This window comes from Vicugna pacos, chromosome 12 (genome assembly GCF_048564905.1).
Source record: "Vicugna pacos chromosome 12, VicPac4, whole genome shotgun sequence".
Taxonomy (NCBI): domain Eukaryota; kingdom Metazoa; phylum Chordata; class Mammalia; order Artiodactyla; family Camelidae; genus Vicugna; species Vicugna pacos.
In genome coordinates, this window is record NC_132998.1 from 47677893 (window position 1) to 47695655 (window position 17763).

Sequence of the window (17763 nt, forward strand, 5' to 3'; positions counted from 1 at the left end):
TAGAACTTATAACTGCACTGATATGCAGATTCAGCTACACCACCAATCACAACAATTGTTTATTTCTGCTCTCCCTTAACAGTAAAGGTTTAATGGAGCCAAAGACTATGTCTAGTTCCTTTACCATGATGTAGTCAGGGAATTGTACATGTGGTAGATAATCAATAAGTCCTTATTGAATATATTATTATTATTCCTTCAATGCAATAGTGAGTTTTACTATTACAGAAACACAATCTGAATATCCAATATATATCCCAGCCTTTAAAACTATTTGTTTTTGTTAGTTTTAAATCTTGTAAAATTATTTTTTAAATCTTTCTTGACCAATTTGAATATTACGTGTTACCATTTTGTTCATTTGAGGCACCCTTCCCACATTTCCATGCACAGGAATTCCTATTTTTCAATCCCAGTAGCTGTATTAAGCCACCTGTTGCCAGAGATAAAAGGAATCTTTCCAGAAAGTTTTACTTCAGTGACTTGTACTGGGGTAAAGAAAGGATTAAGCCTTTTTAAATCCCTTCTGGACCTATTTACGACATGAAGATTTAGAACATAAGCTGCTTTATTATAGCTCTGAGATAAGCTTTAAATATGCGGTAATTTTCCATGCTGCATATAAATTAACTCCCCCACATGGAAAGTTGCTAAATTCTTAACAGAAGTAGCCCCTAGAGAACTAGTTTGTCCTTCGATTTCAGTATATCTCACTTTATGTAATTTTTTTCCTAAAATTTAAATTCAAGTTAAAAAATTTTTTTCCCTATAAAATTTGAATAAGCCCTTTTATGTGCAATGGCCACTAGGATTTAAAAAACAAACCAAATTACCACCAACCAGGAAAGGTGGCCTTTAAATAAATTAAGGCACTTTTCATAAAAGTATAATGCAAATTTTGATGGGGGAGTATAGTTATTTCCAGAAACATATCACAAGAGGACCTCACTTTGTTTTAAGAGTCAAGGAAGCATATTTAGGCTAACTCTTGCAAGATCTTAAAAAGTGTTTATGCTGAACAAACAGGGTAGATAGTTCCAAGGAGAATAAAGATTCTAAAGAATTGGAAGACATTCTGGCACGTAATTGCTAATTGATAAATACTTGTTGAATGAATGAGGGTGGAGAAGAGAGATTATGTCATGTTAAGGAGTTAGTATTTCATTTAAAGGAAAGGGGAAACCTGTCAGACACATGCTGTTAGACACCTGCTCTGGTCTTAGTGTGAAGAATGGTACAAAGAGGTGAAAGATGAAGAGCAGGAATGTTATTTACGAGTCTGTGGCCACAGTTCATGGGAGAGATGAGGGATAGTGATAGCAGGATCAGAGAAAAGGGAACGAGAGCTATTTCAGGGGTTGAATCAACAGAACTTGGTGATTTACTGGGTGAGGAGCAGAGGATTTCTGGCAATATGGAAGAATGGTGATGCCATTTACTAAGGCAGAGCAGGTCTGAGAAGGAAGATGATGAGTTCAAATTTGGAGATGTTGAGTTTCAGGTGACAAACAGACATCCAAAGATAACTGGGTGGAGGTCCCTCTTCAGCAGCTGGATAGACAGATCTTTAACTCAAGAGATGAGCCTGGTCTGCAGAGATATATTTTACAGTTATCAACAAATAAGTAATAATTATAGCTAGAGTACAGATTTTTAGATAGGGTGAAGAGAATCATAATGCATAAACTCATAATGGAAGAGAGCTTACGACCAGGTTCTAAGAAATATCAACATTTAACAAGTGCATACATATGACTGAACCTACAAGAGGAACTTTGAAAGAGATTTCAAAGGAGCAGAAGAGAAACTAAGAAAGTGGATGTCATGAGCATGAAAAGAAGTGAAAGTTTCAAGTAGGATGGAATGGACATCAGTATTAAATGCTATCTCCATGACACATACAATAAGAGTTTTAAATGGTTAACTGCATTTAGGGTCCTATAAGTCAATACTGATGCGGGAGAGAACAGTTTTGGTGGCGTGGTGGGAAGAGGAACCACACCCTATCGGTCTGAAGTGTGACTGGCTGTTGAAGACACTGAAAGAGTCGATAAAGCTTTCCCAAAATTCAGCTGGAAATGAGAAGAGAGAAGGTAGAGCATTCAAGATTTAGGAGAGCATTTTTCAGCAGGGAAAGAGTTGAGCTACCAAAAAGAGTTAGAGCAAGAATAAGTAGAACCAATGTAAAGAGAAAAATGACATGACATTATCACAGAGTATTTCTTCAGTAGCAAACTAAGGTGTGGGGTGGTGGCAGAGAAGATTATTTTATCATTGTTTAGAATCACTGAAGCCTAGTCATAACAAAAAAAAACACGCCAACTTTTAGTCCGCTGTCTTCCTGTTTTTAAGTCCCCTGCAAGAAATCTGTCTTTTTACTGTCCCCACCCAGGACGAGTTGCTCCCAATACCCATTACATTACCATATGGATTATTTTATTTTTGTATCTAGGTCTAGATTTTCATAGTCCTTGCTGGGTTTGTTTTGTTTCAAGTCAGATATGAATGTATTAACCGACCTCCCCATACCCACCTTCACCAAATCAAATGCAGAGAAACATTGTACAATCACAGAAGCAAATTCCTTCAGATCAGTTTAAAAATTATTTGATACTGAAAGCTACTACTGAAAGCTATCGTTCTTAAATTCTAGGATTCTGACTGCATCAACACCAACTTACTTGGTACTTACTCATAAAAGGCAGTGCCACTGAGTAAAAGCAGCTTTGCTCTAATTAATAAATACAACAGATGTTCATAATACTGGATGAGAAATGGCAATATTTCTAAATGTACCTTTGGGAGGGTGGTCTGGACCGTTCAGTGCCCCTTGAATGGCCGCCTGGGCAGCTGAGTTCTGGGCCTTGAGCATTTCAATGGTTTCCCTTAGTTCTATCAGTTCAGATTCCTGTGAAACAAACACAATTTAGAAGCTTTAATACCTAGAGAGAAAAGCACAATGTTCTTACTCCTAGTTCACCGTCAGATGAGTTTGATTTTATGGAGTGCTCACATCCCTGGGAGATTTGGATGCTTGGCTGACCTTTTAAGTTGTATCTTACAACTTCTTACTTGTAAATGTAAGAAGCTAAATGTAATGGAGAATTTTAAAAAGATGTCTTGGTTAGTCTGTTATAAACATGATCTGAATTGCTTTTATTCCTTTAAAAGGGTAGTACCCAAGGCTGACCAGTACAACCTAAAGCAAGATACCACACTGCTCACTTTATATACCAAACTTACGAATACTATCTAGAGGTTATACTACACAGTTAAATGCCAGCACTGTGCTGGTACATCCTATTGCATTTATTGTTCACTGGAAACCCTCAGTTTTTGTCAGATGAGTGATTTCAGATTTTATCTCATTTATTTTCCACTTGGGGAATAGGTTCTTTGTATTCAAATATAAAACCAACCTGGAACTCATTTCTAACTCACTCCTATTAAATGTCACATTATTAAATTCTGCTGGCACATCAAGGTCATCAATCTCAAGTTCTAGTACTTATTTTTTTTTTCCAGTAAAATACCCTTTATTAAGACCCAGTTTCACCGAGTCAGAGAATACAGGCATTTTTTTCAAGTGAATAGAAATGTATGTAATATGTAGTCTTTAAGACTAGTTAAATTATTTTTGAAAGTTCACAAATCAAATTTTTATAAAAACATCTATTTTCTTATTGAATTTAGGGTAATTTTAAGATGTGTCTCAGTGAAAAATTCTTGTATAAATCTGATCTTCCAGAGTAATTTAAGTGAGTATTTTTACCAGAAGTAGAGAACTCACTATGAGGGAGATAAAATAACAACAGAAAGGAACTGGAGTGCTGTTTCAGCAGAAGCAATATTTCCAAGATCAAAAACAAGGAGTGTCCTTCTCGGCAGTGATAGCAATCCTACAAGTTAGAATCCTTGTCAGCCTCTTAGGGGAGAATTCCCCAGTAATGTAACTTGTCACTCATCATTTTCTCCACCATCTTTGGCAGAAAGCTGAAGAACCAAGCTTGGGTTCTTCATTCCATGGTAAGTAGTTGATGCCTGCGCCATGTCTCCCAGAATATAGGAAAAAAGGCAGGGTTATGACAACTCTCTGAGCGAGCCACTTCATACATGGGAATGTCCAATGACTATTCTAACCTTAGACACTTTTTTTTTTTTTAAAAAAACAGAGAGATGGTGCTAATTGAAATGATATCCAAGTCTGGAATAGGTACCCGGCATCTCATTTATCTATTTTTGTTGGGTATCTAACATATTCCTGGTAGAGGACAGTTAACTATTAAAAAAAAAAAACCCTCTTATAGACTTTTGATAGCTCATAAGTCAAAGAATCTCATAATGGAAAATCAAGTGTGACCTCCTGTTTTCATACATTGATCTTCAAATGCTTGACTGCAATTTCATTTGCATCTATTTATCATGAAGGAAAAAAAGTACATGGTGTTGGAAAACTGTCAATATCATGACATAAAATTCTGGCACAATTCCTCATAATTTCTCAGTTTCTGCAAGTTCTAGCTATAGTCCATCCCTTGCTCAACCAGTAACAGGTAAGTTTACCAAAAATTAATATACTTTCTATTTAAAATAAATCTCCCCAGTGATAAAATTCATTCTGCTTTTACCAGAAATTTACTCACAAAAGGATACCTATAGTGCATACTTAATGAATCATATAATTTAAGTAGTAATTTCACAATATATAGACTAGGATGAAAGCTAAAGTTTAAAGTCTGATTTTTCACCCTTGAATTTAAAATCAATAGATCTTGTACTATAGATGAAAAATCTGCTAAAAAACTTGATTTTAGGTTTAAAGAGGAAAAATGAAAATAAAATCTCATGCAAATGGCTAAAAATTTAGTTTAATTTTACGGGTTAGCTGACTTATGTCATGTCAAAACTTTATTCTTTTTTGCAGAAATCTTTTCTAGAAACTGTTTTAAAAAACTAGAAGTGAAATGTTCAGGTAATATTGATTTTTTTCTGAAAATTGTATTTAACATGAAACAGAAGGTGATCACTTTCTAAAATTAAGCATCATTTTAAAAACAACAGATACTACCAGGGTGGTTGTTACTCTGTGTGGCACAGTGAACCCAAAGGAAGAAAAACTAGGTAAGAAATATATTCATTATACAATGTGGGAAAAATCACATCTATGACAAATTAGTCTACACAGATTCATATTAGTATTTCTTTAGGAGGTTTTTGTAAGTATAAAATCTTATATCTTAATCTTTTGCAAGCACCTATAAAGTATTCTACAGTCTTTAAAAAGATAGTTAAACTTCTGTTGATGATCTGTTTAAACTTGAACTAGTTATCTCTTCATATCTGCAAAATTCTCTTCCTTTTTTCTTACTTCAGTTAATAAGATCTACCCTCACCATCACTCAAACTAGAACCATGTCTTTCTCTGTCTTTTAATATGATGTCCCCCTTGGCTTTGAATGTCCTGCCTCACCCTTAAGGGCCATGGTGAAATGTCTCTATACATGTGACACCTCTGAGTTTTCCTTTCAGGGAAAATGAAAAGGTCCCTCCTTGGTGTTCCCAGACCATCCAATACATTCACCTTATTCAGTTGTTGAAGAGTTTATCTTTTCACTTGATTTATGATTTCAGTAAATGTTGGGATGATTGTCTCCAAATCTTTTGGCCTATGATAAACAAGTGTTTTTCCCCTTCTAAGAATAATGTAAAACTTCAACTCTACTACATATTTTAACAAGAGGGGGTCTGATTACTTAGAGTGTTATATACTAAAATTGTCAATAACTTTATTATGCATTATAAACCCAAAGTCTCAGTATGGCTAAATCAGTGGAATCATTTCCTTTGCATGGCAACAAAGTGGGTTTTCCTTTCTCTCTTTTCCAACAGTGTATAGACATGAATATAAAGCCTTTTAAAATGAAAACTTGACTGAGACCATAGAACTTTTTCATATTTTATTTCTAGTCTTTTTCCCCCTTCATAATTACAGTTGGTTGTTCACATTTATTTTATTTTTTAAGCTATGTATTTTCTAAGATGCCTATAATACATGAAAATTGCAATGCTGCCTCCAAGTACAGCTGCAGATTCCCTTTTTTTGGCTATAGTGGAGAGTGTGAATCAGAAAAACAATGAAAGTGAGTTCCAGAGACAGCCAATTATAAAATGGTTTGATAATCTGAAATATTTTCACATAGCCTTTTTATTTTAAAGATGATCTAAGATACTTAAGTTTTGAGAATCCCTATGACACCTGCAGAAAGAATCTGAAACATGTACATGCCATCAAGAATTTGCAGTCTATTCCTTTAATTCAGTAGTTTTCAGTTTCCTATTCTCATTAGGTACCAAAGAGAAGACTGAGGCTGGAATAATTCTGAAAAGGGTCTTGGGAATAAGTCGATCAGGTAATATTTTGTTGATATTTCTCATTTTTCAAAAATGATACATTAAAACTTGGGAAATGAACTAAAATTTCATTTGCCTAGAATGAGCCCTTCAAGGTAATGATGCCCAAACACAGGCTGGCCATGGAAATGTCCAGGGTTCTGTAACAGTGTCTTGCCTAAAAGAAGCTGGATGGAGTCAAGATCTCTTCTAACTCTTTTGTACAAGTCTCTGAGGCTAAACAAGTGATCAAGGTCAGGCTTGAAATGCTTCAAAATAAAATGATCAAATATTGTGTCCTAATACTAGCATTGCTTGGTGTTTTTTCCAACCTAATATCCTATCTACATCTGACCTCTTTTCCAGTTTCTCCTGGACACAGGTCTTGTTGAGAATCCCACAGTTTGGCACCAAATCTCATCAACTAACTTAATTTTCCAGGCAAGGTTCTTAAAATGTTTCCACTGAACCTGTCTTTTGCTTCCCCACATTGACACAGTTACTCTCTCATTATCTAGCTGTAGTTTCCTTGAACACATCCTTCTTCCTATCCCTCTGCATGTATCTCAAAATCTTGTAAGTTTTTCTACTGAAAGGACCTGGCCAGCTCTAGTTCTAACCAAATACACTGAATTTATCAAATCCCCAGAGCATAAGTAACTTAAGTCTGTAACTTAACGGGTTCAAATTATCCCATGCCCTAAAAGGCTAATGAATGCATTTTCTGAGTCTAGTGATCAATTTTTAAAAACACTTCTAGATGATAAATATTTTAACCTGAACCAGGAAGAGTGAATTTAAAGACCCAATTCAACTAAATGTTTAGCTTCTACGTGATCTATTTCCGGAGAGTTGGCTTTGAAACTTCTCAGCCTTAATGTTTAAGTTTCTATTCATCTAGGCATCCAAAAAAGTAGTTTCACGGAGGTAAGAATGAACAAACCCTTGACTTTATAGTAAGCATCAGGGTCAATATCTGAGCTCCACCACTCAGACAAAAAAGATACTCTCTGCTCTGATCTTCTAACAAGACTAACCTAGCATTCCTTCATATACGTTCTAATTGCCTTTAGTAGGACAACTATGAGGAATTGATTTGAAAGTCAGTGAGGACAGCTTTAATTACTTTGCAAGGATTTAGCAGTAGTTCTATAAAAATTTCGTTTATAAAGATACAGATTTTTAGAATTCTTGCCATTTTGATGACCTTTATTGCAGCCTTTCTCATCTGGCAATCTATAAGAAAATAAAACCTTGAACAATGATCTGAGTGACAATTTTTTTTTCAATTCTGACAAAGATGGTACATAGCCAGTACTACTCAAGATGTAGTGAAAAAAGAAATTATTTCCTTACATAGAATTGATGCTTCAGGGCATTAGGTCTTAAGAATCTTGGTGGAGAAGAGCTAGTAAAGGGACAAGGACGTGAAATCCAGGTAGAATTCTTGATCAAACTATGACACTAAGACACTCTGTTGAGCCTTAGGCAGAGGGCAATACCTGGGAATAATGTCACCCTCCGGGCAGCATTACTGACAACTATCTTAATTACTCCTACTTATAGACTTACAATTATATAACATGTGGTCTTTTGGCAGGTATTGGGAATGCTGTTAAACGATGGGGAAATACTGCTAGATTGATCTTCATTAACTAATTTTTATCATGCTAGTCGAGTATCAAAAACCTTTGAATGGCTCCTTGTTTCCAAAGACCAGATTCTTTAGACATCTTTCAAGCCTTAGTTCCACATTTCCTTCCACATTCCTTCTTTTTCCCCATCGTCTCCCATCATTTCCTGCCTTGCTGCTCACGCTCATGGTGTTTCTTCCTCTACAACATATACGACTCCATTTCCCCCGAATTAATGTCCTCCATCCTCCCAGAGCCCGGGGAGGCTCCTCTGTGCCACCTCTCTAAAACGAGTATGAAGATGCGGTGGTTCTCTGTGAGAACACTCAGGATACTGTTCTGTTATATTTCTAATTGTAGCCCAAATGTTCTTTCGGCCTCCTTAGTTATTCATATGCGTTTCTTCTTCTTTTTTTTTTTTTTAACCTGGCTACAAGTATATAAAAGCAATGTTTTGGCTCATACATTTAGCAAGAAAATCAGCATGACTTGGCATCTAGAAATGAGAAAAAAAATTAGAACGCTATTTAAGGGAGTGATTTTGGTCCACAAATCATACAAAAGCTTTGATACAGTTTTCAGGCTATTAATGCCATAGGACTGTTGAAAAATCACACGTTGAAGCAGGAGACTTGGATTTGAGTCCGAGTTCAGTTTATCTATTTCTCAAGTCGGTAACCAAGCCCATGTAACCACCTTCGCTTTTGGTTCTTCACGTGTTAGCGACCTAACTTGCTTCCTAACGTCCTCATTCTCAGCTTTAAGTTCTTCAGTGGCGCTTATCTTCACATGAAATCCTATATGTTTTAATTGTATTTTTACCAGAGTCTGTCACCCATTAGAATATAAACTCTATTTTATATTATAATTAGTTATAAAGTAGGATGTGTGTACTGTGTGTGTGTGTGTGTGTGTGTGTGTGTGTGTGTATTTCACTGCTGAATTCTCAGGAGCTACAACAGTACCTTATTCACAAAAGACAGTCAATGTAGCTCTGGCGACTGACTAAATGGAGCAATGAACCTTGGAATTCCAGAACAGTTTCAAAATCTCTGCTCTAAATTCTCTTTCTTCCCAGGATTGTTGGATCACCAGAGAGCAATACGCCCTTTTATCTCAGCTCCCTGAAGAAATGACTTTACTGAAATATGATTAAATGTTATGCCCTCAGCTTTTAGAGAAATGTCTATTTGAACAGTGATTTTGTCTTTTTTTTTCATTCTATGACCTCAATTTAAGAAACTCTACAATAAATTTATCCTTGAATTCAGTGCCCGTAACTTTGTCTTTTCAATCTAAGTTACGCTCTTCTGTTCAGAAAATGAGAGCTAAATATACTAAGCAATCTCTGTTTGTGTCTCAACTTCCTAGACATGAATTCTGGTCAGTGCTCTGAGGCAGTAATTACCCAGGCTCAAGCATCTTGTTCTAGATACTGGTTTTCACTAGACTCCGTCATTGAATTGTGCCATGTAACTCAATAAACTATATAATATTCTTAAAACCACTTTGGAAAGAGGCACGTTATAAATCTCAGATAATAAAATAAACTACACATTGTTAAATAGCTGATAAAATAAACATTGTTAATAAAATATGTTAAAACAATGTTAATAAAATATAATGCTAATGTCATTGTTATAAAAATCAATGTTAATAAAACAGAATAAACATGGTTGTGTGTGTTTATAGCTTTCAATCAAAAGAGCAATCATTCTGTTTTCAGTAGTAAATGGCAAAGGGCAATTGCAGACATCATGAGACCTGAAAAAACTTTATAATCTCGGCCATACTACTTCAAGGATAATGTGCAAATAATAAGACAATTCTTTCTATTAAGGAGGTGTATTTAACATATTCAGCGATTACGCGTAGGTATTATACATTAACAAGTGTATATTTCCAATTTCCATGAGAAATTTTGCCTACAAATATAAAAGAGTTGAAGGAAATAGGGAGGGGCGATACATATTAATTTTGACATCTTAAAGAAATGGAGACTTCAATGCTACCTGTGATTACAGTAATATGCAGCATGTGGCCAATGATGAATTTGGTTCAGGTCACATTTTTTAAGCGACAAAAGGAGAGAAATGTAAAGAAGGCAATATTTGTTGATTATCCACTACATGTGACATAGGACAGTATCTCACTTATTCATCATAATGATTCTACAAGGTCGTTATTGTAACTCCCACTTCTCAAATGACAAAGCTGAGGGTTAGGAAGGGAGATTCCAAAGCTCTTGAGAGACCTCACTGAGATTCAAACTCAAGGCTATCAGACTCCAACATTTATATTCTTTTTGAATTGGCTGCCCTAAAAAAGGCCTTGTATTCTTATTTGCTGAATTCTTATGTTACATAGTGCAATGGTAAACTGTATGCCCTCAAAAGATTAAGATAAAATGTATGTGCTCAAAAGGAGTTTATCCCCCCTTTCAGAACAGGTTTGACGGGGAAGGACAGTGTTTGCTTACATGGGTCCGAGAGGGGTATGAAATAGGAGAATGAGAGATAAGGGCGCACAGAATACAGTCTTCTAATTATACAGGCAATTAGAGGGATATGCAATTTTCTCTTTTGGTTTAATTGGACTGTTCCGTCTTTTTTTAACTGTAAAAAAATGATAAGCTGACAAAACTCGGGAAAGCAGGCTGGTTCTTTAACTTCACTGCCATACTTCACAGAACTAAAGCCCAAACTGAAGCCTTCCCTAAGGGTATATATACTGATTCTGCAATCATCCAAAACTTCCTAGATTATGGATCTCTTTGAAAATTAGATGAACACTGTGGACATCTGCTCCTATTATGCACATATGCCATTTCTTACAAATATTTCCACCCCATTTTAGAGACTTCCTCTGTCTCTGACACTCATCCAAGAACTCAGGTTAGGGCCACCAAACTAATGGTAGGGAGGTAAGTTGCTGGTCATCATATGGAAAGCGTCCAGATTCTTGCCAGGCAGCGTGGACCTTTTTGATATTTCTGCCTTTGTGAGCCAAATTCTCTGTTTCTTTCTTTTAAGTATTCCTTCCTCCACTCCATAAAAATCCATCAGGTTGGACTGTCCCTTGTCCCATGGACACTGTAACCTAAGGCCCTTTACTTCATAGATCCCCAGCCTCTGTTCCAGGCCTTCTCCATGAGTACCTTGGACCACAGCCACGGTCTATAAATGGGCTTACAGACCATGGATTTGTGAAAAATCTTGTCAGAGTGCAATCCTTGTCAACTGTGTAACAAATTCTTCCTATGACAGGCTAATGCCTCTCCTGTACCACTGCTTCTCTTTTGTAACATTTGGTCTTCTTTTAATAGTTTCAGTCAGAAGTAAAATAATACACTGCCTAGCAAGAACTTGTGTGTGTGCGTGCCAGCATGAGTTAATCTAAATTACGTCTTTAAATTAAAATCTGAAAAGAAAAGGTATTATCTCATCGTTGTCCCAGTTTACTGTAGAGTAGATCCTGAGTATTATTTCTAAGGAGCTGGGCTCCTTAAACATCCTTGAGCATTGTTTAAACATCCTATCCAGCCTGCTGTCTTACTGCAGGCCCCAGTGGCAACTCGTGAACATACCTTCTGTTCCGCTGTCATGGTCAGACTTTGCAGTCGGCCAGTCATATTCCCTAAACTCTTTTCAAAAGCTGCTACGAGGTGAGCCTGTGAACAAAATGGAAGGAACATGTCTTAAGTGTCAGAACCTTATGCAGATGGATGAAAACCCTTCATTTCAGAAAAAAATTCTGTTTCAGTACTATGACCATCATGGTTAGTTTCCAATGATGACTTAACACACATTTTCATCTATTATTTTTAAACTTTCCCTTAAAAAAGATCACTGCTTCAGTCTCTTGACATTTAATGTGAGTTCCACTTCTGGAAGGGAATTGTATTTTGCAAATATTAACACCTTCTAACTTGCTCATCATGGAGGATTTGACACTCAAAAAACTGAACAAAGTTCTGCGTTGCCAAGTTTTTTGACTCAAAGCCCAAGAGGAGGTCACTGCAATAGTTCAATGGATGAATGTTCCTCATTTTTATACCTGCACGGTGACCTTTGAAGATATTGTTAGCTCCTCTATGGAAAGGAAGCTCTCCTTCAAGTGCCATCTGCTGACAGCTATAACAGCATCTTCCCTCTTTTTCTACTTGCAAAGAATTGGAACGAAAAGAGTTGTCTTCACTTTCCAAACTCTTTTCAATAAAAAGGCTTTTATTTCTACTCTATTCCCTTCAACTAAGGACGTGTTGGTAGGCCAGCTAGAAATAATATTCACTTATATCTTATTTAAGTCTTTGTGGCTTTGGGGTTTTATTTTACATCTCAGAGAATTATACATATTGCTGTACATCACCCTAACTCTAATGATTAAGAAGTATTTGACAATCTTATTATGGCTCTAAAACAGGCCAGTTACTATTGATACACCATTATGCAACAGCTTGATCCGCAGAGTATTAAGCATGAAAAAATGCTTCGATCTCGCACTGTGGCTTGAGATAGAACTCCAGGTGTATAATCTCAACGTGATCTAATATTACTGCACACTTAAAAGGATATGAGTATAGAATATTCTACAACCTATATCTATAATAAACTATGTGTGGGAGGGAAATCTGGCAATCCTTGGCAAAAGATGAATTTTTTGAGGGAAGGAAGGGAGTAAGAGGACTCGCTATTCATCGCTTTGTGACTCTAGCGGAGCTGAAAAGCTGAGGCACCTATTATCAAATGGATCACAGGAGTCCTAAGAGTTGGGGCACTGGAAGTTTATTCCATTATTGGCAACAGCTAGAATGTACAAGTCCCTTCCATTAGCATCATGATACAAAGGCGTCTTTGTTCCTAGCTCTGAGCTGATCCCGGGATGCCTTTCTCCCCCTGACGCTGCAATACAGAGAAAGACGTTTTGTGGAGAATGCTATTCATCGTCAGTCCATCAGTACAACTCTATTCTTTCCCCACTCCCTCCTCTGTCCTTCCCTCTTCCCCTCTCATAAACACTCACATACAAACAATCTTGAGAACTATTCTCAAAGGTTTGTTAGCAGATTTAATTGGACAAATAACACTCTTAAAAAAAATAACAGTATCATATAGTTGAAAATGTTTTCAGTGACAAGGAATGTCACTACATCAGACTTAGTACCTTCAGAAATGAGCATAAGGTTAGGTGCCAATCTGTCTTATATTAACCTTCCCACTGTTAAAAGTGAACGAAATGAAAATGCACAGCTCACTGGTTTCTCATCGTGAACATTCATGCACTACCCCCGCCAAGTCAAGAAATAGGACATTTCTAGACCCTGGAAGTCCTCCCCTGCCCCTTCCTCACTACTGTCGCCTCTCCCTTCCCTGAAGAGAACCACTGCGGTGACCTGGGGGTTAGCTATTTTCTTGCTTCTCTTTATAGTTGGGTCACTTAAGCTTTCATTTCTAGACACTGTGTTTTAGCTTGGCCTGTTTTTAAAACTATCCAAGTGGAATCGCATCGCATGATTTTTTGTGTCGTTTTGCTTAACAGTGTGTTTTGAGATTCACTCATGGGGTGTGTAGCAGGGGTTAGATTTTGCTGTAAAGCACTGCTCTACATGATTTATAATCGATTTGCCCATTTGTAACTGATTCCAGTTTAGACTATTAAACATAATCCTGCTATGACTTTACAAAGCTAAAATTGCTTGTTTTCTTTTAAAATAGAAAAACTTTGCTAATATTCACTGAAAAAAAATGAGAGTCTACACAATGTGGCAAAGTTTTAATTCTCCCAAATAACTATAAAGCTAATTTGTTGGATAATGAGTCCTTGAAGGTATAAACTTAGAGGCAATTACTTCATTTTACCATCTGTACATATTTTATCAGTTTAATAGGAGTTGAAATATGACAAAGAAAGCAGAACTGTGAAGAAAATGTTGTAGCTATTGAGTAAATACAAACTATTCACCATTAGAATGTCAGTTTCCAATCTTTGGAAAATTGCTCTTTATTAATTATTCACAAGAACATGTAACTGATTACAAAAGAGAACATTTAAATTTGAGTCACATTGTTCTCAATGGAAAGTTATGTTAGTGAAATGCTGCTTTAAGTCTACGTCCCCTTGGCTTAGTTTAATCATACTAGCTTTGTTACTCTGAAGGTAAGAAACAATTAAATTTCTCACCAACTGGACTAATGGAAAAGGAGTACAAGAAGCAAATAAAGGAAGGCATTTCTATCAGTGAAAATCTCTGTCACCTCACTGGAGAGAAAATGGAATGTAAAACTAAGTAAAACTATAGGAAAATATATCTTGTTTGTAAAACCTTATAAAATGATGACTTTTTGAAAAATCATGGGTTTTTCACAGGGATTGTTAATCATAGTTTAACTTGGTTCTGACTTTTTTCTTAGCAGTTGCATAATTTTCAAGCCAGAAATTGTATCAGCAGGTTGATGAATATTCCCTCCTTGTGCTGGGTGAAGTCTGCAAAGGTAATGAAATAGACAAGACAGGATACTAATTAAAGGAACGTATTTGTAATACATAATGTCTTTAGTTTTAGAATCACATAACATAATCTGCAAGGACATGTAAAGAAAATTATTGTGGTACTAAACAATATGATGGAATATCATTATGAAAAATGCCTGCATTCCATTGGTTCATTCAGAAGTCAGTGACAGTCCGTCAATCAAATAACAAAACCTCGATATAGAGATTTAGATGGGGACATAGCTAGTTAGATAGATAAAGAGATGACTTTACATTTGAAAATTAACAGATGAAATGAAAATGACTCTGAAACGATCATAAATAAGATTTCATATTTTACTGTATACAATTGCCTCTTCAATGTTTTCATTGTTAATTATGTGCAAAATTGTTTTTTTCTTAAAGGAGATACAGAAAAACAAGAGTAAACTTCCAGGTTATATAAAAATATTAAATACAGCAAAGGAGTAGGACACAATCCCAAGCAAATGACACTTGAGAGATTTTTGGTTAAAAGACTTATGTGCTTAAAGGCAACCCCCCCAACCCCCCCCAAAAAACAAAACATAACAAAAAACCAGAAACTTTTGTTTCATTACAAATTCATTCAGTGATGTCTCTGAAATTTGAAAACTGGTAGTAATAACTAGCCTTAGTGCCCATTTCTGGATTATCTGATGGCTGAGACTCATAAGGAAATATATTAAGACACAAACAAATGCATCCCCCTGGCCTGGCTGCATGCAGCTGTGGGCAAGAGGCCAGAGGGCACCTGGCTGGCTGTCTTATGTGACTGTACATCCACTGTTGCCTTGGCTGGTGGGGCTCCTGTTTTCTTCCTGTCGGTGGGGTATAGACTCGAAGTCCAGGCAATAGCCCTTGCCAACATGCCCTCTCTCCTTTCTACACACATCCTAGTGGAAACAGCTCTACAAAGAGGCTTCCCAGGGCTTTCCACCGATCTGCTCAGACAACTTCACAAGCAGCAGGGAAGGCCCAGTGCCCATTCTACTGAATGGAGGTTATGCTCTGCCAGTCAGATGAAAGGTGAGCTGACTGAATACCTTCCTGACTTACCAATGCCCCTTTTAACAAAGGGGAAAAAAAGCATTTTAGTAGAGAGGCAGATGTTTCAAATTTAAATATTAAAATGCAGATTATTATTGTGTGGGCTCCATATAAATATAATCATGACAGGTCCAAACACAAGACACATCAATTAAAAAAAAAATCCCCAAACAAGGAAAACCATTTAAGTCCTAATAGAATTATTAATATACTGAGTAAAAATGAATAGCTGGATCTTAATATGATTACTAAATAAAAATAATAAGTTAATATTTTCTCTAAAACCAAACCAAATCAATAAAGTCAGAAATGAAAAAGAAGTTACAACTAGCATGACAGAAATACAAATGATCATAAGAGACTGCTATGAACAACTATACCAATAAAATAGACAACTTAGAAGAAATGGACAAATTCTTAGAAACGTACCATCTCACAAGACTGAACCAGAACGAAACAGAAGATGTGAACAGACCAACTACCGATAATGAAATTAGATCAGTAATTTAAAAACTCCCAACAAACAGAAGTTCAGGACCAGATGGCTTTACAGGTGAATTCTATCAAACATTCAAAGAGTTAATACTATCCTCCTCAAACTATTCCAAAAACTGCAGAGGAAGGAAGATTTCCAAACTCATTCTATGAGGCCAGCATCACTCTGATACAAAAATCAGACAAAGATACCACAAAAAAAGAGAAAACTATAGGTCAATATCACTCATGAACATAATGTAAAAATCTTCAACAAAATACTAGCAAACTAACTCCAACAATACATTAAAAGCATCAGATATACACCACGATCAAGTGGGATTTATCCCAAGGATGCAAGGATTTTTCAATATCTGCAAATCAATCAATGTGATACACCGCATTTACAAATTAAAGAATAAAAGCCATATGATCATCTCAATAGATGTAGAAAAAGCTTTTGATAAAGTTAATATCCATTTATGATAAAAATGCTCCAGGAAGTGGGCATAGCAGGAACATACCTGAACATAATAAAGGCCATATATGACAAACCCATAGCTAACATCATACTCAATGGTGAAAAGCATTTCCAGTAACATCAGGAATAAGACAAGGATGTCCACTCTTGCTAATTTTATTCAACATAGACTTGGAAGTCCTAGCCATAGCAATGAGAGAATAAAAAGAAATAAAAGGAATCCAGATTGGAAAGGAAGAAGTAAAAATGCCACTGTTTGCAGATGACATTATAGCATACATAGAAAACTCTAAAGACGCCACCAGAAAATTATTAGAGCTCATCGTGAATTTGGTAAAGCTGCAGGATACAAAATTGAGACATAGAAATTTGTTGCCTTTCTATACAGTAAAAATGAACTATCAGAAAGAGAAAATGAAACAATCCCATTTACCATTGCATTGAAAAGAATAAAATACTTAGGAACAAACCTATCTAAGGAGGTTAAAGACTTGTACTTGGAAAATTATAGGACACTGATGGAAGAAATTGAAGAAGACACAAACAGATGGAAAGATATAGCATGTTCTTGGGTTGGAAGAATTAATGTTGTTAAAATGACCATGTTACTCAAGGCAGTCTACAGATTTAGTGCAATCCCTATCAAATTACCATTGACAGTTTTTTGCAGAAATAGAACAAATAATTTTAAAATTTATATGGAAAGACAAAGACCCTGAATAAATAAAAGACTGATAAGGGGTTAATATCCAACATACATAATCAGGCCTTACAGCTCAACATAAAAAAAAAAACCCAAGTAAAAAATAGGCAGAAGAACTGAATAGATATTTTTCCAAAGAGGAAATGCAGATGGTCAACAGGCACATAAAAAGATGCTCATCATCTCTAAACATCAGGGAAATGCAAATCAAAACCACGGTGAGATATCATCTCACATCTATCAGAAATGCTATCATCAAAAAGAACACACATAACAAATGCTGGAGACGATGTGGAGAAAAGGGAACCCTTGTACACTGTTTGTGGGGATGTAAATTGGTGCAGCCACTGTGGAAGACAGAACGGAAGTTCCTCAGAAAATGAAAAATAGAACTACCACATGACCCACAATTCCACTCCTGGGCACATATCTGAAAAAAAACCACTAATTTGAAAAGATACATGCACCCCAATGTTCATAGCATCCATTATTTACAATTGCCAAGGTATGGAAGCAACCTA

At 36.1% G+C, this 17763-nt stretch overlaps 1 protein-coding gene across 2 annotated transcripts in view; it reads right to left on the bottom strand.

Moving 5' to 3' along the window:
• NAV3 (neuron navigator 3) overlaps positions 1 to 17763 on the bottom strand; it is a 309585-nt gene that overhangs the window by 36039 nt on the left and 255783 nt on the right. For both annotated transcript variants that reach the window (XM_072973357.1, XM_072973356.1), the window contains exons 23-24: positions 11611 to 11694; positions 2797 to 2908 (exon numbers count right to left, since the gene is read on the bottom strand). In XM_072973357.1, coding sequence (XP_072829458.1) covers positions 2797 to 2908; positions 11611 to 11694 — 196 coding nt within the window. The remainder of the gene's footprint in view (positions 1 to 2796; positions 2909 to 11610; positions 11695 to 17763) is intronic.